Raw genomic sequence first — 24,211 nt, 5'->3', positions numbered from 1 at the left:
AACTAGCTGGAACTAAAGGCCTGTGCTATTGAACCTGGATGGAAGGGCTTTAAAAATTAATACATTCCCATTTTTCCAAGAAACAGCCAGAGTACACACCTCAGAGTAAGTTCCTTCTTCACCGGCTCTTACGAGCAAACACAGTTCAGGTTTCTTCTGTTTCCTTCTGGAAGCCATTAGAGTCTGGCCAGCATGTGGAGAGAGTGCGAGGTGTAAGTCCCGTGGGATGATTTGCTGATTTTGACTAGGTATATCTTGATGACTGTCCCATGTCCTACATAGGATTTTTGGTTCCATGTAAAAATCATTTTTTTCCCTGTTTTTAACAATCACCACAGAATCATCCATCGGTGCCTATGCCAAATAGTGCTGTTCACAGGCAGTATGTTAGTTCCAGTTTTCCCCCTTTTTGCATCTTAATGCCTTTCAGATGTGGGACTCTCTGTGCTCCTGTTTCCATGTGACCTGTGACTCATGGGCTGATGATTCTGTATTTTGGTCTCTCATCTCCCCTTCCTCTCAACACATTAGATTCTCTTATTAGTACGTCATTGTCTTTGACACTTTGAGAATAGACAGGCTCAGTAGATAATAAAACGGTATTGGCCTTGAGTTTTATAGCTGTCTACTCCCTCTGTCTTGTTTCTGGAGCTCGACAATGCAGGTCTTACTCTCCTTCTAAAAGGTCTGGTGGGGGCTGGGGAGATGGTCCAGTTAGGCAAGCATCTGATGCTAAACTAAGTATGAGGACTTGAATTTGGAGCTTCAGCACCCATATTAAAAGCTGGTATGTCAGTGCAGGTCGGCGATCCCAGCTCTGGGGGAGTGGGCCCCAGTGGATGGAATCCTGGAGCTCATTATCTACCCAGTCTCACTGAATCTATGAACTTCAGGTGCAGTGAGGGACCCTGTCTCAAAGTGAGGGAGAGTGACTGAGAAAAATTCCTGCCATTAATCTCTGGCCTCCATATGTGAATGAACACACACACACACTACACACGGGATTTGGAGGTGGTTTAAATTTTGGGGGGATTAATTTAGCCTAAGTCTTTGAGCCTTCCAAATGTGACCAGCCCTATCTGGAGCAGTGGAAGCTCCCCGCATTGGCGGAAGGCTCAGTCTGCTCACTGTGTCAGTCTGTTTCCGTGGTGGCAGGAGGCAGCACAGTATTAAATTTGGAGACCCCTGTTGGCTCCTCGAGTTGGTTCACATATGTCTGCAAGGTTGGGTAAAGGAGTGAGGTGGAACCCCATAGAGTCTCTGACTGCCAGCAGCAAGTGGCCCCAGGTGTACTGGCTTTGCAATGTAGGTTCCTAGTCACCAGGCCACCTGTTCAACTCAAGCTGTCTGACCTACCAGTCTGCAGAGAGACCTCAGAATCAAAGGACAAATAGCTGGACTTAGGAAACAGAGGGTCTGACCTATGTCTTTTAGAGTGTGTGTGGGTGTACATATGTGCCTCACCCTCACTCTACTTCCTTTCCCTGTACATGTCTGGATGCCAGAAGACAGCTTCTGCTGTCTCTCCTCAGGTACCATCCATCTTGTTCCTTTTGGGGACAGCTTCTCATTACAGTGGGAGTTGTTTTGTACCACCTGGATGGCCGGTAAGCTCCAGGAACCCTCTATTTCCTTTCTAACGGCAGCCTTACACATAGCTTTGTATGTGGATGTTGAAATCTAAACTCGGGTCTTGGTGCTCACAAGTCAGCTGTGTTACTCACTGAGCTTTCTTTCTGACCTGATTTACTTACTTTTGGTGCCCATCTGGTCTCAAACTTGATGTGAAGCAGAAATTGGCCTTGAACTTCTGATCTTCCTGCTTCCACCTCCTGAGTGCTGGGATTACAGGAACACACCACCATGCCCATCAGCCCTGTGCTCTTACTTTATCCCCTAAATGTACTCACTCACTGGGAAGGCTAGAACCCCTCAAGTTCCCACATTGAACACCCCACTCAGTTAAAGAAGCCAGGATATGCTACTTGTGCTATAGCTGGAGACCCAGACTTCTTCATGGCAAGCGGCAGGATCCCTGTTGAAACAGCAGCCAGCACCAGTTTTCTGTTTCTCCAAGTTGTGTGTGTGTGTGTGTGTGTGTGTGTGTATGCGCCTGTGCCTGGAAGGAAATATCAACTTCTCCCGTTCCTGTCATATTTCAATATTGGCTTTTTTCCGCCCTTCTCCAAGTCTCCCGTTATAACTTCTTCTGCTGCTTAAATATAGCCATCTAAGCCCTCCTTCTTGCCAGATTGTTTATATTTTTGCAAGCCTTCTGCGTTATCTGCGACTGCTTGCTTGCCTCTTTCTCCATCCCACTTCCCCACGTTGGTGGTGGTTGCTCTTTTTCCCCTGCCTCCTCTTCTCTGGGATGACTTTCAAATGTGGTCTATCAAAACGCCCAGTGTTTCCCTCTTTTCTGCAGTCGCTTTGACATCTGTTCTTGAATGCTAGCCCACAGTATTGCTTTGGATTTGCTCACCCAGGATTTGTTTGAATGCCAGAAATACTAAAGGAAGAGTGTGGCATGAGGCCTCTCCCCACCTCACAGTTCCCCTCTCCACATTTAAACTGTCTTTAGATTTCTAAGTTGACAGCATGCTGGTTGGTTGTTCCAGCTCTCTGTCATCTTGTCTGGCCACGAGCCACACCATCATGGTACCAGGGAAGCATCACCCAAGATGGCTTTCTGGCCCACTGGGTTGTTTCCACTAAAAAGGAAGCAGGAGGTTGGGGATGTTGTTCAGTTTGTAGAGCACCTAGTATGCAGGGACCCTTGGCATTTCTAGAGTGGTGATACATGCCTGTGCCTCCAGCTCTAAAGAAGAGGAGGCAGGGGGACCTTCCCTTTACTTCACATCCTTCTGGAAAGTTCTACAAGGCAGGTTGGCTTTCACTTCCCACCTCAGCCTTGCTCAGGAGGTAGCAGGGAATATCTTCTGAGTGACGAACACCCTATTCTACCCACCATTTCCTTTCCATGTGCCCTTCCATGCTGTTATGTGAGTGCCTCCAGCTCTGAGGACATGCATTGCACATCTCCTTTTAAGACTCGTAGATTCTCTGGGGATTAGGGATATGACTTGGTTGCTAGAGTGCTTACAGAGTAAGCATGAAGTCCTGGGTTCTATCCCCAGAACTGTTAATGCATGCCTATAATCCTAACAACTGGGAAGAAGGCAGAGACAGTAAGATTAGGAATTCAAGGTCATTTTTTTTCCAGCTTTATAATGAATCTAAGGCTAGTCTGGGGTACATAAGACCCTGTCTCTGGGGGATTGGGGAGAAACATGTATGACAATCGGAGGTAGGTAGACTCTGGTAGCCTTCTTGGCCTTCTAGTTCTCTCAGAGACATCAGATAATGGGATCTGCTGTGGATGGAGGAGTCGCTTATAACAGTCACTAATGCCACACAGAATATTCTGCTCCGTATGTTCAGTAACTGAATTTACTTGACTTAGCATATGAGACAGCAGGCCATTCGGTGGTCAGCCACATGGCCTGTGTACCTGCTGTGAACCTGGAGCTCCATCCTGGGCCCATCTGCTGTAGGCTGCTCAGGGCAGCTCCTCGTGGCAGATTCTCCCAGAGTCTTCAGGGCTGGGGCAAAGGTTCTCTGACACTGTGTAGGACTGACTGCCATTCAGAACAGAGCCCTCAGACCTGGCCAGTCTTCTGGGAACCCACCCTGGGGGTTCTCAGACTCCAGGGCATGTAGGATGTTTGATTAACCTTGCCTATGAAAAGCTTACAGGATAATAGAAATAATTATTCTTGGGATTTGCTTTTTAAAGATCCCTCTTGCAAACTAATAACTTAATGGTTGCAATTGGGATGCCTGGCCTACAGTAAGTTTTCAAGAAATATTTGTTGAGTGGAAGCAAAGCAGCCGTTGTTATCACCAGTCTCAGGTTCCTACTATAGACTTGTAGAGTCCTACTGGGGGGGAAACACCATGTTAGACAAATGGACTAGAACTCAGGAGAATGGCCTAAAGAGATGTGGGGGGAGGGGCATTGACCCAACTGTGGTTTAGCAGGGAGACTGTTTCTATGTGTGTTGGCCTAGGGAGGAATCCTTTGTGCAATGCCAAAGGGCACCGTATAGCATGCTGAGCAAGTTTGGTTTTCTCTATTTAGTGCCTATGGGACTGGTGTTGGGTAGATGTATTATACTTATTATGATCCTTAACACTGTCCTTGAGAGACTTGATTCCCAGGGGCTTTCCTCTTTATTCAAGTCCACGGTACACATGATCCCTCCTGAGGAAACTGCACATTTTAATCTTGCTTTTCCTTTCTGGATCTCCCCACAGAGAGAACTTGATGCCACCGCAACAGTATTGGCAAACAGGCAAGATGAGAGCGAACAGTCCAGAAAGCGGCTCATTGAGCAGAGCCGAGAATTCAAGAAGAACACTCCAGAGGTGAGCTGAAACTGTGTCACAGTCGTCAGAAGGGGTCTTATGACCCCTGGGAAAATGTAGAACATTTACTGAGACATTTCCTAATTCCCCAGAAAAATTGCATGGTGAGATGCCCATTTCTTTGTTTGGATGCCTCCAACTGCACCCTGGCAGAGTCTGTGCCTCATCCAAGCCATGGGCTGTGGCAGCAGACAAGTTGTTGAATCAGTAAGACTTGTGTTAATACCAAGTACAGACATTGCATAGGCTGGGCACGAGCAGTGTCAGGCTCATGCTCTGTTCTAGCCTCTGATACTGAAGTCCTTATGGGGCCACTGGGGGCCAGTGGGCTTCATGCCAGACTGGCTTCCATGATGTTAGGCGGCAGTGTGTTCAAAAGATGCATTGCATTAATATTTCTGGTAAAACCTTGTTTGCTCTGTTATGGCCTCTGTGTTTCTTGACACAGGTTGTTAAGGGTAGTGGGTGTGCACTCTTTTTAGAGTCTGGGCTTCTCTCCCCCCCGCCCCCCTTTTCTTTTTTTTGGTTTTTCGAGACAAGGTTTCTCTGTGTGGCCCTGGCTGTCCTGGAACTCACTCTGTGGCCCAGGCTGGCCTCGAACTCAGAAATCCACCTGCCTCTGCCTCCCAAGAGCTGGGATTAAAGGCGTGCGCCACCACTGCCTGGCCGGGCTTCTCTTTTAGGAGTTTGTTGGGAGTCATATTAGTAACTTTTTTCATTTCCATGACAAAAATACCTGACAAGTAGCTTGAAAGAAGAGGGTTACCTAGGCTCACAGTGTGGCAGGGAAGGCATGGCAGCAGGAACTTGGGCTGTCTGGTCCATTCTGTAGGGAGGAAACAGATTAATGCTGGAGCTCTGCTGGCATTCTCCTTCTTATGTAGTCTGGTCCTTCCTCCACTTTTCAAGTGTAGGGATTACAGGTGTGCACCACCGCCTATGTTTATGTGATCCTGGGGATGGGATCTAGGAAGCCTTGCATGCTGGGCAAGTGTTCTGCTGGCTGAGACACCTCCCCGTCACCTAAATCTTTCTAGCTGTTGTTTCCTTTTATTTTTTGAGATAGGTGCTCCCTGTATAGCCTAGGCTAGCCCTCAGACCCACAGTCAGCCTCCTGAGTACATCACCACAACTAAGTTAAGTGTATCTTCTATCAGACATCTTTAAAGGATTTTAAGGCCAGAGTTCAGATGGAAGTGGAGTTTGTGACCTGGGATTCTCAAAGGGGGAAAGATGGGCATCTACGATGGCACATGAAACAGTCTGACAGTGTGGAGGAAGGAGCTGTAGCCATATGTCTAGAGTCCCAGGTGAGTGGAAGGCTTGGGTCTGGCAGCAGAACTGGACCGCCAGCTTTGCTTGAGGTTGCTTGCATCTAGTTATCTCGGTGACATTGGTCATTTCCAGTAGTTAAACCACCCAGTCATTTACCTTTTAAAGTTAGAGTTTTGTGACACTACATCAAGAAATTTATAAACAAATTCATCCTTCTATTGAAGAAAAAATGATAACACCAGGACACTGCGTACAAAGCTTCTAAGTACAACAATATTGGTTGTAGTGTTTTAATCTAAAAATTATGGTTAACGTGAAGTAGATCACAGTTACTTTGTAAGTACAAATTTACTTTAAAAAGGTTCATTCCCTATAGATTTAAAAACATTATTTATCTACATAGTATAGCAACAGGATCTCATGGAATCCAGGCTGGCCCAAACCTCACAATGTGTCTGAGAATGTTGAATTTCTGCTCCTTTTGCCTCTAGCTCCCAAGTGTACTGAGACTGTAGGCATACAGTACCATACCTGATTTTCTTGATACTGGAGATCGAATCCAAGAATTCATGCATTACAAGTCCTTCAGCCATCTTAGCCCCGTATCTCACCCTCCATATAGAATTAATAGCTGCTCTTTGAGTAGACCAAGTATTATACCAAAGAAACAGTTTTTATTCATAAATTTCTACCTTTAAAATTTATCATAGGTATGAGTTTTGCCTTCATGTATGTCTATATACCACATGTGTGTCTGGTGCCTGAGGAGGCCAGAAAAGGGCTCTGGATGCCCTGGAACTGAAGGTACAGGTAGTTATTACCCACCATGTGGGTGATAGGAGCTGAACCCTGGTCCTCTGCAAGAGCAACAAGTGTTCTTAATCACTGAGCCATCTCTCTAGTCCCAGATGATGGGTGTCTTGTGGGACTATTGCTTTCCCTGTTGTTTGCCTCAGGTGACTTGATGACTACATACATTTCTCAGTAAAGATATACTGATCCAAAGTTCTAATATCATTATCTGTCCCCTAAAAAATGGTGACATCAGGACAGAGCTTCTGGGTACATCTGGACATATGAACATACACACACACACACACACACACACACACACACACACACACACACATACACAATAGGGGCATGTTTGTATGTGCTTATGATAGGCTACTTGTATACCTGGTATTTACTACCCATGGTGTTTTTATTAATTTGAAAGCCCAGTCTTGTGACTCATACTTGCCGTCTTTCTATTGAAGAAAGCTGAGGCAGTAGGATCTTTGTTTTCAGGCCAGCCTGGTGTAAAGAGTGAGCTCAAGACCAACTAAGCAACTTGGTGAGACCTTGTCTTAAAATAGTAAGTAAAAATAGGGCCGTGGGCATATGGTTCAGCAGTAGAGTGCTGTCCTACAGCCTATGAGGGGCTGGGGGCCATAAGATGCTTGCCTAGCATGCACAAGGTCCTAGGCTCAGCCTCACCTAATATATAAAATGAAACGAACTGGTATTAGCTTAGAACACTATACAATGCTTTAGGTGCAGTGGATCTTTGCTTCATAAATATAGTTTAGGGGGTCTCCTGCCCCTTTTCCCCCCCAAAAAAAAGAAAGAAAGAAAATTCTAATTTAATAGTTATCAGTTTAAAATACTCCCTAAGGTGGTTTGTACTGATAGTTAATCATTTTGCAGATATTTATGGAACCCTTTCCGTGTGTCAGACAGTTGGGTCCTGAGGAGGAAATTCTAACCCTGTTCTTTAGCTTTTTATCTCTTCCACCTGGCAGTGGACCGTGGCCATGTGGCAAGCTGAGTGCTTGGGATCCCATAACTGGCATCTTCTGATGAAGTCTTTCCTTGCACCATACACATATCCATGTGACAGTATTCTCTGTATAAGCCACAGATGGCTCAGTAACCTTCCATGTAGATAAACACTTCTGCTTTTTTGAGTCTTGTTAGAGCCATGTCTTGCTCAATCTGTCTGTCTGTCTGTCTGTCCATCCGTCTTTCTGTGTCCTGGTCTCCCCCCACCTCCTCTTGTTGGTTGGTTTATTTGTCTGCTTGGTTTTGATTTACCCTGTGCTGGGGATGGAACCCACAGCCTCACACATGCTCAGAGAAGCCATACCACTGATTGTCTTGTGACTCAGGTCTTTGTTGGTTGAATATGATTTCAAAGATCAGATTAGTGTCTTCAGTACCTGGTGTGCTTCTAGAAGGAGCCTGGGCACTCTGGTGTTTAGATGAGCTTTGCACGACATAAGCTAATTTTGATGGGATAGTTAAGAAAAATGCTTAATTGTCTTTTCTTACTCCAATGTGGTTTTTCTCTATCTTAATATAAAAAAGAAGGGGAGAAGTGAGGGTGTGTGTGTGTTTGTGTGTATGAGAATATGTATGTGTGTGTGTGGCATTATAGCATGAGTGTGGACAGCCTCAGTGTTGGTGATTCTCATCTTCCACCTTGTTTGAGACAGGGGCTTTTGTTCTATGCTGTCTGCAAGAGAGTAGCTGTCCTGTAAGCTTCTAGGAGTTCTGGTGTCTCTGCTTCCCATATGACCGTAGGATTATAGATGTGTGTGGCCACATCCAGCTTGATGCAGGTTCTGGGGATCCAAACTCAGGGCCTCATGTTTTTGTGGCGAGTGCTTTCCCCATGAGCCAGCCCTCCACCCCCTTCTTCCCTTCCTCCACAAGTTCTCATGTAACCAAGCTGGCTTCAAACTTACTTCAGACGTGAACTTCTGGGCCCCCTGCCTCCATTTCCCTGAGTGCTAGGATTACATGTACCTGGTTGGTTTATGAGGTGCTGGGAGTGGTGATCTGGGATGAGAGTGCATGGCAGGCAAGTACTCTACCAACCCAGTTATAGCCCTAGCCTGCTTTTTAGGCTTTGACAGGATCTTACATAGCCTAGTTGGTCTTGAACTAAGTATGTAACCAAGGCTGTCCTTGAATTCCTGATTTTTCAGTTTCTACCTCCTGAGTTCTAGGATTGCAGGTAAATATCTCCATACCTGGTTGATGTTTGCATTCTTGCACAACATTTTTAAAATGCTAGATTTGGGACAGTCTCTTCTAGAATGTGGAAGGAATTCTTGACCGTGATAGAAGATTAGATTTGTTGATAATTTCTGTGCTTTAGCAGATGCTGTGGGGAGAGATCTCTGCTTTTTGTCTATGGGGAGGAAGTGTTTTCAAAGTTATGGATGAAGCGATAGACCCCACATCTTTACCTTTCAACCTTTTGCAGAGGTGAGGAATTAGAGCAAGGAGGAAGCAGAGGAAAGATGAAGAATCCAGGTCTGTGGTTTTTGACTGTAATCCCTGAACCATGGTGGCTGAGATATGAGAGTTGCTATGAGTTTGAGGCCACCCTGGAGTAAAGTAGACCCCCAGCGTTAGACGATTAAGAAGGAAGGAGGAGAGGGTAGTAATCCTTTTTCGTTTTTGGTTTTTCTAGACAGGGTCTCTCTGTGTAGCCCCAGCTGTCCTGGAACTCACTTTGTAGACCAGGCTGGCCTCGAACTCAGAAATCCACCTGCCTCTGCCTCCCAAGTGCTGGGATTAAAGGCGTGCACTACCACTGCCCAGTGAGGGTAGTAATACTTAACTGTGGCTGGGACCCAAGCACATTAGTCACTGCTCTGCTGCCTTTTATAGCTACGCAGAAGTGACTCAGCCTGGAAAAAGAGAGTCACTTAAAATAAAGTAGCCACTCCAGTGGGGCACATCTTGTTCCTATGCAGCCAGCTGGCTGGAGCCTTGTGGGGCACATTGTCCTGTAAGTGGGGGGGGGGGTCTGGGAGAGGCATGGTGTTCAGGTAGGGGTGACCTTACTATCACCCGGTGGGGTTCAGGAAGGTCATGTATGACCTTGAACTTTCAAGCAGCATGCTGATATTGTTTGTGTGTGTGTGTGTGTGTGTGAGAGAGAGAGAGAGACAGACAGACAGACAGACAGACAGACAGACAGACATTGCCAGATCTAGAAGGCTGCTGTGACTTGAATTTGTCTGTCAGGCTTCATCCCCTCTCCCCTGACAGGGTTTCTCTGTGTAGCCCTGGCTGTCCTGGAGCTCACTTTGTAAACCAGGCTGGACTTGAATTTAGAGCTGCCTGCCTCTGCTGGGATTAAGGGCATGTACCACCACTCTACTTTTGTGTCAGCCCTCCTTTAAACCAGAGGTCAGTCTGAAACCTCCAGACTCAGTTGAGCAAACATAGCAGTTAGGTTTTTTGTTCCACATTGAACATATTCAGTCAACTGCACTGGAAACCCACAGATGTGCGTCCCTGATGTCACTGACTGTAGTTTTTAAGGGAAAAGGTAGGCCAGTGATGTCTTGCCAGACATGGGCCTCTTAGCCAGGACATGCCCAGAGGATGCTTTAACTAGTCACATGCTAGGGACATGAGCACTCCTGCCACAAGAGAGAACCACTGTGGGGATGTGGGGACCTGTCTAAACCACTCTAGAGAGTCTGTAGCTTCCTCTATTTTGGGTTCTTGGCATTCTGATAACACTGATTACCCACGTGCCTGGAGCTTTACATGGGTGTTTAGGATTCAAACTTAGTCTTCATGCTGACATAGCAAGCACTGTACCAACTTCTGTGAGGCCTGCTTATTTTGAGGCAGGGTTTCACCAAGTGACACAAAATAGCCTATTATTGTTGTTGTTGTTGTTGTTATTATTATCTCAAATAAATTCTTCTCTTTGTGGGGCTATGGGAAATCCACAAGCAGCTCTTTAATTCAGTGTTTTCTCCTCGGAGGAGGAGGAGGAGGAGAAATGAAGCACATTTTTGCTTCATTGCGAAGAGGTCACTCTAGTATCTGGCAGAATCCTAAAGCCTGAGTAATCAGCCTGCGTGTTTAATCATTCTAGAGTCAACCACCATAAAGTTGCAATACAATACGATTTTAACTAGACAAAGCTTAAAAATTAAATAGAAACTTTTAACTGTTACCAGTTAAACATGTTCAACCAGTACAAAAAACTTAAGTAGTTTTCTTAGTTTTGAGGAGACCCCCAGGGGAAAATTTACCCTAAGAATCAAGTGCAGCTCAAGTCACAGTATTCTAGCATGTTCTAGAAAGAGTCAGCAGGAGACTTGGGAGGACATGAAGCAGTCCTGAAGAACAGAGGGGCCCACTGGGTTATGCACAAGCATGGGTGAGACTACTAGTCCAGGATTTCCCTCCCACACATGGTGACCTCTGCTGCTGGGGCCTTTCCCGTGCAGAACTATTCTCTGTCTGATTCCAGGGATCTTGGAAGAGAAATGGCTATTCCCAGACCAGCTGTTGCAGATGTCCAGGGGCATCTGACCCTGAGCAAGATTCCTCACTGTTTCAGATTTTGTGTTCTTTCCTATACTCTAAAGAGCAGCTCTCACTCAGTGTGTATGGGGTGGGAGTGGTTCAGATTTGGGGAGATCTCTGTAGACCTTTATCAGTTGCACATCCTTAATGGGAAATCCACAGTGTTTGGAGCATGTTGGAGGATTTGAGGCTTCACATGTTTGGGCTAGGTGTGCTCTACCTCTGATACCCAGCTGCTAGAGGGGGAAGTGATTTAGCATATACAAAACATGTACTAAGTACACAGCAAATACTTTTAATCCCCTGTCCCCTCCAAAAGTAGCCCTGAGTTTTTTCTAGGGACTAGCAGGTATAGAGAAGGTTCCAGCCATCAGCAGGAGCAGGCAGATAATGGCCAACTAAACAAATGGTGCACATGGTAACTTCCGGTGATATACACACTTGAACAGCCTGTCAAGCTACTGTCAACGTGCCTGTAGCTCAAGCCTGTCATCCCAGCACTGTGGCTATTGAGGCTAAGAATTAGGACTTCAAAACTAGTCTAGGAAACTTGATGAGAACCTGTTGCAGGAATCAGCTGGACTGAAGATATTACATAGTGGTAAAGTACCTGCCTAGCAAAACAAAAACCACAGGATTATACAGTAGTGTGTGCTCATGGTTGGGTGGTTGCACACTTGAGGAACTGAGATTATTTTAAAGTCAAAGAGTGAACGTGTCCATTTGTAGCATCCCTACCCCCAAACACAAACACACAGCTCCTGCAGAGACGCTGAAGCCACTGTTGGGGCATTTGGGTGGGTTATTTGTTAGTGGCTCCTTCACATTTATGTAAAGGCTTAATTGTGTTGAGCAGAAAGACATCAGATGCCATCTTTCAGAAGATCAGGGCTGCTTCTGAACTCCCTGACTGCCAGCATTGGAAGAATCCTTAACGTGATCCACGAAGAGTTTAATCTCCCAGTGTCTCTGTTGGGCCTGCTTGAAGACACCAGGGCCACCCATGATCCCACTGTACCACACACTCTCTATGGGAACAGCAGATGAGACCCAGGTCTCTGAAGAGTGCTTAGAACTGACAGCCTCTCCCCCTGAGCTGTGTGTCGCTTCCTCTGTGTGTCTGGCATTTCCAGAGAGCTATTTTAAGCAGCATGGACAAATTATCTGAGCATTTAACAGCTGTGAAAGGGAAAGGATTGTAAAGAGATTTAAATGGGCTAGAGTTTTAATGGTGACCTTTGTGAGCCTCCATATTCCCATGGAGAAATGGGACTGATGATCCCAGATGCTAGGTTGAACTGCTTCCAGAATAGCATGGCAAAGTCATGGGAGCTGTGTGCTTGTGATGAGCATTGCTTCGAGAGAAGACACTGAGTTCAGGAGTAGCTTCTGTCTTATCTTATTTATTTTAGAGATGAAACAGGGCTTTCTGGATGCTAGGCAAACACTCCTTCACTAAATCTCAGCCCCAGCCCCTCACTGGAGGGTTCTAGGCAAGCCCTGTACTTAAGAGCCACATACCCAGCCCCTTGCTGGAGAATTCAAAGCAAGTGTTCTGTCTCAGAGGTACATCTCTTTTTTAAAAACTTGTATTCTAAGGCAAGGCCTTGGAATATAGCTCAGGCTAGCCTTGAGCCTACAATCCTCCTGCCTCAGTATTCCAAGTAACTAGGATTATAGGTGTATGAGGTGGTAGGATATATTTGCCTCACCATGGATTAACTAATGGCCAATATTGGCTTTTGAAATCTCAGTTTCACAAAAATGGACTCAGGTCTGATTGACAGACGTGAGTAAACTCAGCCTGGTGGGTTAGTAGCCATGGTCTAGTTAGCGTTCTTGAAGGAGATCTTAGATGGGAGTCAGAACATTTGGGGCTCCATTCTGATGGTGCTGCTGCTACTGACTTGGTTTGCAACCTGATCAAGCCCCATCACATTTCATTTGACCGCTTTTAAACGATCAGGTGATTTATCTGTGACATTTTACTTAGACCACACCAGCTTCTGTTGCTCATTTCTCTCTGCAGCTCTTTCTCTCTTTGTCTATCTTTCCCCACAACATTCATGGCAAGCTCTTTTTAGGCTTTTTCTTTTCCGGAATTTGCATGCATTAGGAGATCTTTGCAGATCCTGTTATGTGAGAACTCTGAGTTCACCAGGAAGAGTTTACTTTCTGGTTCTGGGTAACTTGAGGGATATGACAGGGACAGCTTATAACAGCAGTTGACATTTATTAATAGCTATCTATTCATGTAGTTCTTTTCCAAATACTTTTTTTTTTCTTTTAAAGACAGGGTCTCATGTAGCCCAGGCTGGCCTCAAACTCACTATGTAACCAAGGGTGACCTTGGATTGTTAGCCTGCTTCCATCTCCCAGTGCTGGGGTTACTGGTATGCATTTGTATGCCCATCTCCATCCACTTTTAAGTGTGTGTTTCTGCAATAGGTACAGTGTTTGAATCAGGCAGAAAAAAATCGAGACCCAGAAAAGACATTAACTTGCTTTGTGTGTCCTACTCAAATCAGCAAAGCTGGCAGGAGACTGCACATCTAGCCCAGCCTTCCTAGGTCTGTGCCAGCGTGGGTCCCTGGGGAGTGCTTCCACAGTCTTGCAGCCCACAGCCACCTTCCGGGTACACAGAGCCAGCTGCCTTGTGGGATGGATCTCCAGAGCCTCCTCCTGCTGCTGAGGCTGCCTGGTCCCACACCACCACCCTCTGCTGCCTGCTTCCAAGCACATGAACTTCCCTGGGCATTTAGGGGAGAGTTGGAACTGCTTCTCATGGTATTCTCTACATATCTTTTGCTCCCCGTTTCACATCTGATCAGTTAGACCATCAGTCTCTTTGGAACCCTACTATAATTTTGTGCTGACTGCATGTAGGGCATTGTAAAGAGGGCCTACTGGCAAGTGTGTTTGGTTAGTGCCTCTAGCTCGATAGCTCAGCTACTGCAAAGAGGCCCCGCTTTGGTGCTGGTGTGGCCACATCTTCCCTCACCAGCTTCCATGTTACACGGTGGGAGCATTGCGTTCCTAAGGTACAGAGCATGAACATTTCTGCTCAATAAACCTTTTCTTCTAAAAGTACCTCGCTGGTTTTCTCCATTAACTGAGCCGTGCTTGCTAGATGAGTGTGAACAGGAACCTTGTGTACTTGCCATGCCTTACCCACAAGTAGGGGCCCTGATGGTTCCAGTCTGAAATTTCTTGAGAGTTTGCCTTAAGGACATCTCTCAGGCCAAGGCATGTCCCTTGCTTATTGTGCTGTCTGTCTTATGGAACTGAATTATTTTTGGCGAGTAGGAATTCCCATTCTATCTTGCCCTCCCCCCTTTTCTTTCCCACATACACCTTTTTTTTTTCTATTCCAGATCCTACTATGTTTGTTCATTAGTTTTTGAGGCAGGGTCTCACTAAGCTAAGACTGGCCTAGAACTTAACTTTATAGCCAAGAAAGTTCCTTCTTCCTCCATATCCCAAGCCTTAGGATTAACAGGCATACACTGCCTCATCAGTTTCTGTGGTTCAGGGAATGGAACTAAGGGCTTCCTTAGGCAATCCTCCTGCCTCAGGTCCTAAAGTAGCTTAAATGACAGGTCTGTGTAACCACAGTGCCTGGCTCTGTGCCCCACCAGCTGAGCTACACAGCCCCAGCTGTTCTGGATCTTATTTTGGAACTCTCCTCTGTGTAGATGTTACCAGGGCAACTTCTGGACTCTTTCTATAATGCCAGCTTTTGCTTTCTGCCCCAAGCCTGGGCATTCTCCTGTGATTGGTGGCAAGTAGGGCCTCAGTTCTCCTCTTCCATTAGAGCCCCTTGTCCCTCCTATAACTAGTGACCAGCCACCCAATCTGTCTAACCCCAGTGAGTTGATCTGACTTCTTTGTCCTCTGTCAGCCACCATACTCCTCTTCGATGCCCCAGGACTGTGCAAGCCATGTACTCTTTGGATTCTTCCAATGCTTTTCACGTCCTTGGTGAGTGTGATGCGCCAGGAGCCCTGGGCCCATCATTCTTCAATGCATGTGGGCTATGTCTGGGTCTTCATTCTCTGCTGTCCAGCTTACAGTCTTCTTCCCAGTTCTGTTTTGTAAAGCTTTGTTTCTTTTCTTTTTTTGTGCTGGGACAGGATCCTAGCTGAGTGCTCTACCGCTGAGCTAAGTCTCCAGCTCCCTCTGGCCCTCAGGTCTGTTTTCTCCCCACCTTCTGGGGTTAAACACTAGCATCCTTGGTAAGTACCCTATCACTTAGCTACTTCTCACCAAGTTGCTAAGGCTAGCTCTGTAGCTAGGCTGACTTTGAACTTGTAATCCTGCCTCAGACTCTCAAGTAGCTTGAGGTCTGTGTGACTACAGTGCCTGGCTCTGAAAATTCCTATTTTTTAATGAAAATTTAAATGAATTTTTATTGGGATTTCATTTAATTTGTACATTTGGACAGATTCAATGAAGTGTTCAGCGTTTTGATAGTGTTATTGCAGATCATATTCTTAGGTGAATTTAATTCCATGTAGGGCTCAGGGGACTCATGAAAACTTACAGGGCCTTCCCTTACACAGCTCATTGTGCAGATACAAAGTAGTCAGAATTGAAGGATTGATCATTTTCATCTGGAGCTGAGCATAAAAATAAACCCCACTCTGTTATCATAGGTGGCTGTGATTAAGACAGGGCGAAAGGTCGGCTCCAAGCCTTCTACCACTGACAGTTTCCTGAGGAAGATGGAGTGTCTCTTCATCTTTGGTCCAGGTCATCAGTAGCTGAGAGCCATTACTGTCTATTGGCTGTTTGGTTTGTGTGAAATATGGGGCTGGGCAAAGCCGGCTTCCCCGAGGTCAGGTGTGTTCATGTAATCAAAAGATCTGGGAACTACACAGTACATACTAATATGTATGTGCACATGAGGTAGTGACACAGAGATGCCTTTTGTATTATAAACCATACTTCACTATGGGTTATTTTCAAGCTCCTGGGGAGAAGGTCAGCCAGTTTTTTGTGTCTTGCAGGACAGGCATTTGTGAAGCTATCAGCCACTGACGAAGCAATGAAACATGAAGATCTCTCCTGTGTAATGTGTGCTTAGCCCTGTTCAGTTCCCATGACCTAGACAGAGAAGCAGGGCATTGGCTTCTATTGATTTGAATTTAAAATTTGAAGACAAGAATATTCTTATTTAATTTGTATATAAACATCCCACAAACAGCATTTCACCTTTTTTTTTAACATTTTAAATTTTCCCTGTGTATGTTCATGCATGCATGCACACCATGGCATATGTGTGGAGGCCAAGAGTCAGTTCTCTCCTTGTGTCATGTGGGTCCCAGGGATGAAGCTGAGCTCATCAGGCTTGGCAGCAAGCACTTTTACCCATTGGACCATCTCTCCCTTGCTCTTTGCTTCTGATTTAAGTGTTTGCCTTGTGAAAGAAAATACAGTTTCTCATAGTGACCCGAAGGCAGGAGGAAAGGGATCAGTGAATGTGCTCGTGAGGATTCAGAGGGGAGGTTAAAACAGGGCCAGGGCAGGTCAGAGTGGCAAGCGATGACCAGAGTGTGTGGGCTCGCTCCTTCTAGCCGGAAAACCAGGAGCTGTACTCATACTTTCTTTTTGCTGAAAGATTTTGAAAACTAATCTCTCCTTTCCCGCCCCTTCCCCTCTCTTTCCCTCCCTCTCTCTCTCCCTTCCCCCTACCCGTCTCCCTCTCCCTCTGTCCTTCTTCCCCCCCTTTCCCTCCCCTCCTCTGTTTGAACAAATCCATTTGTACTTATAGCCAGATAAAAGCGCTTGAGCATGTATTCATTGTCTTGGATGTAAGTGTGGGAATGCCAGCCAGCCTTTTTAAGTAAAGGAATTGATATGGAAGGAACCAGGGAGCCGAGAGCCATTTCACTCTGAAATTCTTTTTGCATTAGCACATCTGCAACATTGAGGACTGTGTGGAAAATTGAAATAGTGCTTCTATCCTGCCGTGTCTCCAGCGCGTCAATAAATCACCTTTTTTCCCTTTTAAAATGTCTGGCCTTGTAATTTATGTTTGCGTAACCCATTACTAAATTCATAGTAGGTGTTTTAGTTGGCAGGCGTTGTTCTAGAAGTTCTGGGGGCACTGAAAAAATACAGAGCCTTTGTATTTATACTTAAGTGGACATTTTAGTTTAGTTTTTTGTTTTAATAATGAACTGGGTATTTATATAATTTAATACAGTATTATTCGTGTGCATATAAGCCACAGTGTGCATGTGGAGGTCACATGACTGTTTCTCTGCTTTCACTGTGGATCCTGGGGAGTGAATTGAGGGCATCAGACTTGGATGTCAGCTGCCTTTACCCAGGGAGCCTTCTCCTTAGCCCTGAATTTGAATTTTGCCTTGGAAAACAATATCAAACCATGCTCTTACCCTTCTCAACTGTTAGGAACTTCTCAATGCACTTCATGGTTTTCTTTCTTCTGAAATGAAACTTGGTGAAGGACAATGACTCCGATATTAAGATTGAACTGATGTGTGTCACTCTGAGTAGAATACTAGCAACCACTGGCCAGGAGGATGGTTGGGGAGGTAAAAGTATCTGACACAGAAGTCTCTCGAATTAAATTCAACCACCAAAACCCATAGTGGAATTTCACACTTGTGCTTTGCCATTGCCCCCTCCCTATTAATAAAAATTAAGGAAAACTTAAATCTGTAGTTAGACATGGTAGAACATCTTCATGCCCCCTGCCTCCCCTGCCCCCAACCCCGTGTCCTTTCGTCCCATAGAGCCCAATTTGAAATTTCTAAGAAATCCAAAAATGGCCTTGAATTCTTATTCCTTTTGCCTCAGAAGCTGAGGCGGGAGATGAAGGTTTCAAGGCTGGGCTGGAGAGCCCCGCAAGGCCGGTTTCTGTTTTCTTTGTAAAGAAGGGCAGACGTAGCTCAGTTCCATGGTAGAACAGTAGCTTTGCTAAGGGCCCAGCTTTCATCCTCAGTAGCTACAAGAGGAAGAAAGATGGCTTTCATAGTTTTAAAATGTTTTAGCTGTTGACCACAGCGTCACTCCAAAAGTGAAGGCAAATATACCCATTCACTGACTACTCACTGGTGTGTGCATGTGTGCATGTGTACATGTGTGTTTGTGTTTTAAACAGGAATAGAATGCTCAAGAGTTGTTCATGTAATTATGGTTGATTCAGAACATTTCATCCTCCCCCTTTTCCCTCTCCCTGTCTTCCTTCTTTCTTTCCTTTCTTCTCTTTCCCTTCTTTCTTCCTCCTCTCCTTTCTTCTTTGCTTCCTCTTCCTTCCTGTTTTTCCTTTTTCTCCTTCTTTCCATCCTTCTCTCTCCCTACTTCCCCTCCTTCCCCTCCTTCCCCTCCTTCCCCTCCTTCCCCTCCCTCCCTCCCTCCCTCCCTCCCTCCCTCCCTCCCTCCCTCCCTCCCTCCCTCCTTTCATCTGAATTCAAATTCCTAAGGCATCCAGAAATGACCTTGAATTCTTGGTCCTTTTGCCTCTGCCCTCTGAGTGCTGGGATTGGAGGTATGTGCCATCCGACTCCAGCTGAGACTTTGTAATTTTTAACCAAGCATTGGAAAATAACCATTATTGGCTGAGGACATCGCTCAGCAGAGCATTTGCCTTAGACACCCCCGCCCCCAAGTGAGGAGTTAGGGGTGTGGTTTAGTGGTGGAGCACCTACTTAGAATCCCCAGTGAAGGGCTGAAGGGCAGCTTAACGGTAGAGCCCCTGCCTTGCCCTAGGTTCCATCTCCAGCACTAGAAGACAAAAACAAACCCCAAACATTATGTCTTCTAATCATGACTTAGAAAAACTTTATAGAGTTTTGCTGCTTTGAATCATCATAATAGTAATCAATAATAATAATAATAATAAGTCCTTGCTTTTCTTGTGTAAAAGTTTTAAAAGTAACTTACGGGTTGTTAAAAAGCCATGTATGGTTTGTGAGGAAGTTTGCTTTGTTTGGGTTCCCCCCTCCTGTCCCCCACACCCTGACTGGTTAATGATGTTTTCATCTCCAGCCTGCCTCAGCCCTTGAGCTCACAGGAGCCATTCACAGCTTGTGCGTCGCCTCTACCCTGAGAAGCCTTCCTATAAGCATGGCCTCCTCACTCTGAAGCACAAATGCACTCAATTGTTCCTGAGATTGTCCTAGCTTGGCTCAGCATTGCACACTTGCCATCGCTGCACTTGGGAGGCTGAGCCAGGAGGATGGGGAATTCTAGGTCAGCCTAGGTAAAACCCCATCTCAAGGAAACAAAACAAGAACACAAACCAACAATGGGCCTGTGTCGGGCACATTCAGAGTATAACCTGGTCCCTATGGCCGATATGTTAGGTTGGTAGATAGATTGGGAAGTTTGTCCTCCTACCACCAAAGGTAGGGATTAAAAGTATCTGACATAATTTTGTTTATTTTAAAAATAGCTTATTTGATTTTTTTTCTTTGTGGATTGTTTTAGCCTGTTTTGCAATTCTGGGGGTTCATTAAAACCTTGAATGTGCTAACTTTCTATTTTTTTAGTATACAGGGTCTTAGCATGTAGTTCAGGCTGGCCTTACCCTTGCTCTGTAGCCCAGTCTATCCTTATACTCTTGATCTTCCTGCCACTCTAATGCCAGAATTACACTTCATTGAATTTCTGTGTGTGTGTACATGTGTACACATGAATGTATACGTGTCTGAACATTCATGTTCAAGTAGAGTTTAGACGACAACCTCCAGTGTTAGATGGGGTTTTTGTTATTTAGCCCTACATACAACAGACTGGGTCCAGCATTCCTGGAGTTTCTCCTCGTCTTGCTGTAGGGATGCTGGGATTACAGATGTGTGCTGCCACACCCTGCTCTGTGCTCAGATCCTCATGCTTTCATGTCACTCTCTGTACCCACTAAACTCTTTCCCTGCCCAGTTTTGGTCTTCTGAGACAGGGTCTTCCATGTAGCTTTGGACTTGCCATGTTCCTGCTTCAGGAAATCCTGGTGTTGATTTTCTCCTTATAGTACTTGGTTTTCCTTGTTATTTGATCAACAGAGGTATTCTGGCTGCAATGCCTGAGAAACATTCATTTGTATTCAAAATGTGTCCTTTTTAGAAGTTTCAGGGGGTGATATTTATGATTTATTCACTGGCAAGATACAGGGCTTCTCAAGTTTGTTTCAGCTCTGTGCTGCTGCTGCCCAGGACCTGAAGCAGCACTGTGTCTGTTGCTGTGGATGGCAGACACATTTATGGCACTGTGTGATGTTTTCTTCCAACTGCTAATGCACCGTCTGCTCATTTCCCCATCATTCCCTGTCCCCGGGCCACTGGTTCCTTGTTGTAGAGACTCTCTAGCTATGTCTCTGAAAGAGCTTCCAGCAGGGGAAAGTGCTGTGCCAGAGGCTGGAGAAGGGAAGCGGAGGTGTTTATTGACCCAGAGACTCCTTCCAGCTTTCCCTACTAGTTCTTTTCCAAAGCAAACTGGTGGTTTTCTTCAAGTCAGCCATGGCCAAAATATAGCAGGATCTGCTGTGTGTTCTTTACAAGGAGAGGAGCAAGCATTCCTCATGGCTCTGGGGGAGGGAAGAAGCTGGTGTGTGAGGGGACAGGCTAGCAAGGACAGTGGTGAGGACATCTAAGTGACAGTGAAGGACAAGCTAGACTTGAGATGGAGGCAGCCCTGCAGCCTCTAGTCAGTATCCTGGCTGGCTGTTGCTGTTACCCACAGGGCAGTGGGCAGGGTGATCTGTTGTGTTAGTGATGAGCCATAGGGGCTGGGGAGTATAGCTTAATGATACAGCATTTGCCTAGAATTTGGCAGTGAGGGGGCGAGGGCTTGGTTCAGCAGTAGAGAGCATTCACTTTGTGAAATTCTACTGTGTAAGCAAAGCTATACTGGAACTTACTATCGCCCTGCCTCAGCTTCCTGAGTGCTTCTCTTATAGGTGTGTGTGTGTGTGTGTGTGTGTGTGTGTGCGCCCAGCCATGGGGAGTGACATTTTACATTTAAAAACATCTGTTTGGGGATGTTTGGAGGTCAGGGGATTAGTTTTTAGAGCCAGGGCAGTCCTTCTACCGTGTAGATTCTGAGTATCAAACTTAGGTCTTCAGGGAGGGTGGCAACTGCCGGTACCCACTGAGCCATGTTGCTTGCCAGGGAGTGATGAGTCAAATTGTGCTTATCTCAGAATCCCCAACCTGCATCTACCGTACCCCAGCAGGATTAAAGCTGTATGTCCTCACCCCTGCTTAGTGACCTGATAGACCAGTGGTGGGCCTGGCCTCTCTGCTTACATGGCTCAAGTATACTCACTCTTGAGTGTGAACTATTTTCATGAAGGTTGAAAGTTTCCTGAGGGGAAAACTGGCTTGTTTCTCTTCTTGTGCAATGAGGAGAAAATGGTTTGCCAATGATTGTCCAGAGAAATGCGCCCAGAGACAGGCACCCCACTCCTGTGGGGACATGGCAGAAGAGGACCACAGCTGCTGTGAGACCAGGCCCTCTGCTTGCTGTGTCCTTGGGCTTTTAGATCTCCTCTTGCATTTACTTATGTCCTGACTGAATTCCTCTACTCACCCAGGCACCTGTGTGTGTTTTCTCTTGAGCTTCTGAGCTCTAGGAAGGTTGGGACACCTCAGGTCCTCCCAAGTCCATGATTCAGCACATTGATGCTCCCCGAGCACTTGTGCTTGCTGTGTGCCATTAACCTTATATTTCTGGATTGATCCACCTCCTCCCTGGTCAAGAGTGCTCTTGAATAGATAAAGCTGTCATAGCTGTCTCAGTATGAATAACCCACCTTGTCCTGTTCTTCAAGAGCAGACTTGTATTCAGAATGGGATAATTCTTGCTCAGAGCCACACAGCCATTCAGTCGTGTTAGTGAGCCAGGACTCATGTGGAAGGGTCCAGTATCTCCGTGGTCAACAACTCCCCCTGTTTGTTTTCACACTGCAGATCTGAAAAGTCAGAAGGGAAAGGGCAGTGTGCCGGGCTTCCTGGAGGCAGGTGGCTCTTTTAAAGCTGGGTCTTGTTATTGCCAGCTTGACCTCGTTTCCATGGAAGCAGCCAGCAGGGGCAGCTTGTTCCTATCAGCCTGGGGCCCAGTGGAGCCTCAGCCCCTGACAGGCTCTAGGACTGGCCATCTCTCTGGCTCATGGGAGAGAGATCCAAATGGCCATGGAGCCTCTCTCCTCCCACTCCTATTGTAGAGGTTTATACCTGAAGGAAGAACTAGGGACTATGTAGTGCCATGCCGCACTGTGCTTTGCCCCAGACTTGTGTGGGTTGGGCTTCCTTTCTCTTTCTGTCCTGGGACCCCTCCTGTGTGGGCCGTGCTCAGAGAGGTGTGTGGGTTCTCTGGAGAGTAGAGGGCTTTTCTTACAGTTTCAGTCTCATCTTTGTCTCTCTGTCTCTCTGTCTCTCTGTCTCTCTCTCTCTCTCTCTCTCTCGCTCTCTCTCTCGCTCTCTCTCTGTTTGGATTTGTCTTATATTTGTGTTTCTATACAGTGCGTTGGAGGTTGCTGTCAGGTGGTTTTTGAAACAAGGTTCCCCACTTCATCTGGAGCTCCCTGTCTCAGCTAGCCAGCCCACCAAGCCCAGGGGCCTGCCTGTCTCTGTCGGGGTGACCACCGCAGCTAGGTTTTTACGTGGGTGCTGAATATCAAACTGAAGTTTTAGCAGGATCTTTACCTACTAAGACTCCATCCCTACCCCACCCCTACACCTCAGGTACAGTCTTTAGAAAATTTTGCATTGTTATTTATTTTATTTTTTAAAAAACATTTTTTTTGTATCTAGTGTATGTGTGTGTGTATGTCTGTGTGTGTGTGTGGTGTGTATGTGTGTCTGTGTGTTTGTGTTTGTGTCTGTGTGCGTGTGCAGGTGCGGGTGTGGGTGTGGGTGCATGCTCACTGCAGTGCCCTTGTGGATGTCAGATAACAACTTGGGGCAAGCTGGTTCTTTCCTTCTCCTGTGCTCCCATGTGAGTCCTGAGGACCAACCCAGATTGTCAGACTTGGTGGCAAGCCCCTTTATAGGTTGAGCCAGCTTGCTAGCCCAAATTCTATACTTTAATTTACCCCTTTGAAGTTTGTGAGTGTATCTATGGGTTCTGAGGAGTATTTGCATGGTTAAGTTCCAGAAGTGCCTGTAAGCCTTAAAAGAGCAGAGAGCAGTAGGAACGGCTTGTTGAACTGCAGACAAGGGGAAGGGCTCTGTCCTGCACCTCCCCACCCCCAACGCACGCACTGTTTTACTGAAAATCATCAAACTCGCCAGTACATTGTCTCCTGGGTCTGTTTTTGCATTCGTTAAGGTAGAAACATCCACAACTTCTGTTCCAGTAGGTGGAGAAAGACTTAAATCCTAGAAGCACTGCTCATCTACCTTTTTAGGGTATTACAGGTTTAGCTTGAGGGCTGGAAGATGTCCAGAAAAGTATGACTCAGGGAGAAAAAGACTACTCCCAAAGCACGCAGGGTGGAGTGTCAGGGCCAGCACAGTAACATTCCCAGTGGGGAGACCGGCTGTCTGCAGAGCAGAGACACTAGGGCATAGATTTGCTTTCACAGAACAAGTGAAACGGAACAAAAGGGTTTTTTTTTTGACTTCTCATTCTCAGAGGCCCAGTTTCTGCAGGTGTGTGTTTTGCCGACACCACGTCCTCCGTGTTATTTCAGACGAAGTTCACTTCAACAGTATCTCCACCTCACTCCCACCCCAACTAACTGACTGCAGAAAGGAGACATTCTGTCGCCCCTGTCCCCTGCCAGCCTACTGACGTTAGGCAGAAAGTAAGCAGTACGTCTCCCTCCAGTGCACTTGTTCAAGGGTTTCACCTCCTTGTTTCCCTTTCTTCTTGGCCAGCCAAAACCTCCTGTAGAATGGAGCCATCATGGGACAGTACTACCTTCCCCTCAAGTCAAAAGCAGCTGATGCTCTGCCCATCACTGCTCCCAGTTGCATCCTCTCTTCCATTCTCTAGTTCCCGGCATAGAGGAAGCAGCTCAGGGAGAGCACAGCCTTGCTTTACTGGCTGCTGGTAGATCACTTTAGCTTTTCCATACCTCATTCAGCTCAGCTGGGAGTCTGTTCCTCTCACAACTGGCCATGATGACTAATGAGGCCACATCCATGGTCAGTGCGGCAGAGGAGGCACTTTCCTCCTCATCTTGATAAGGCTCACACCAAGAAAAGAAGGT

General features: G+C 46.2%; 1 protein-coding gene across 13 annotated transcripts in view; it reads left to right on the top strand.

Annotated features, from left to right (window-relative positions):
- Nucleotides 1-24,211, top strand: part of Cux1 (cut like homeobox 1) — a 318,232-nt gene that overhangs the window by 78,423 nt on the left and 215,598 nt on the right. For all 13 annotated transcript variants that reach the window (XM_085837322.1, XM_085837323.1, XM_085837321.1 and 10 more), the window contains exon 2: nt 4,318-4,428. In XM_085837322.1, the coding sequence (XP_085693448.1) occupies nt 4,318-4,428 (111 nt within the window). The remainder of the gene's footprint in view (nt 1-4,317; nt 4,429-24,211) is intronic.

The sequence above is a fragment of the Mus caroli genome, unplaced genomic scaffold (genome assembly GCF_978045245.1).
Source record: "Mus caroli unplaced genomic scaffold, Mus_caroli_1 scaffold_4, whole genome shotgun sequence".
In the NCBI taxonomy this organism is placed as follows: domain Eukaryota; kingdom Metazoa; phylum Chordata; class Mammalia; order Rodentia; family Muridae; genus Mus; species Mus caroli.
Note: the sequence above shows the minus strand (reverse complement) of the source record. Positions and strands in the feature narration are given on the sequence as shown.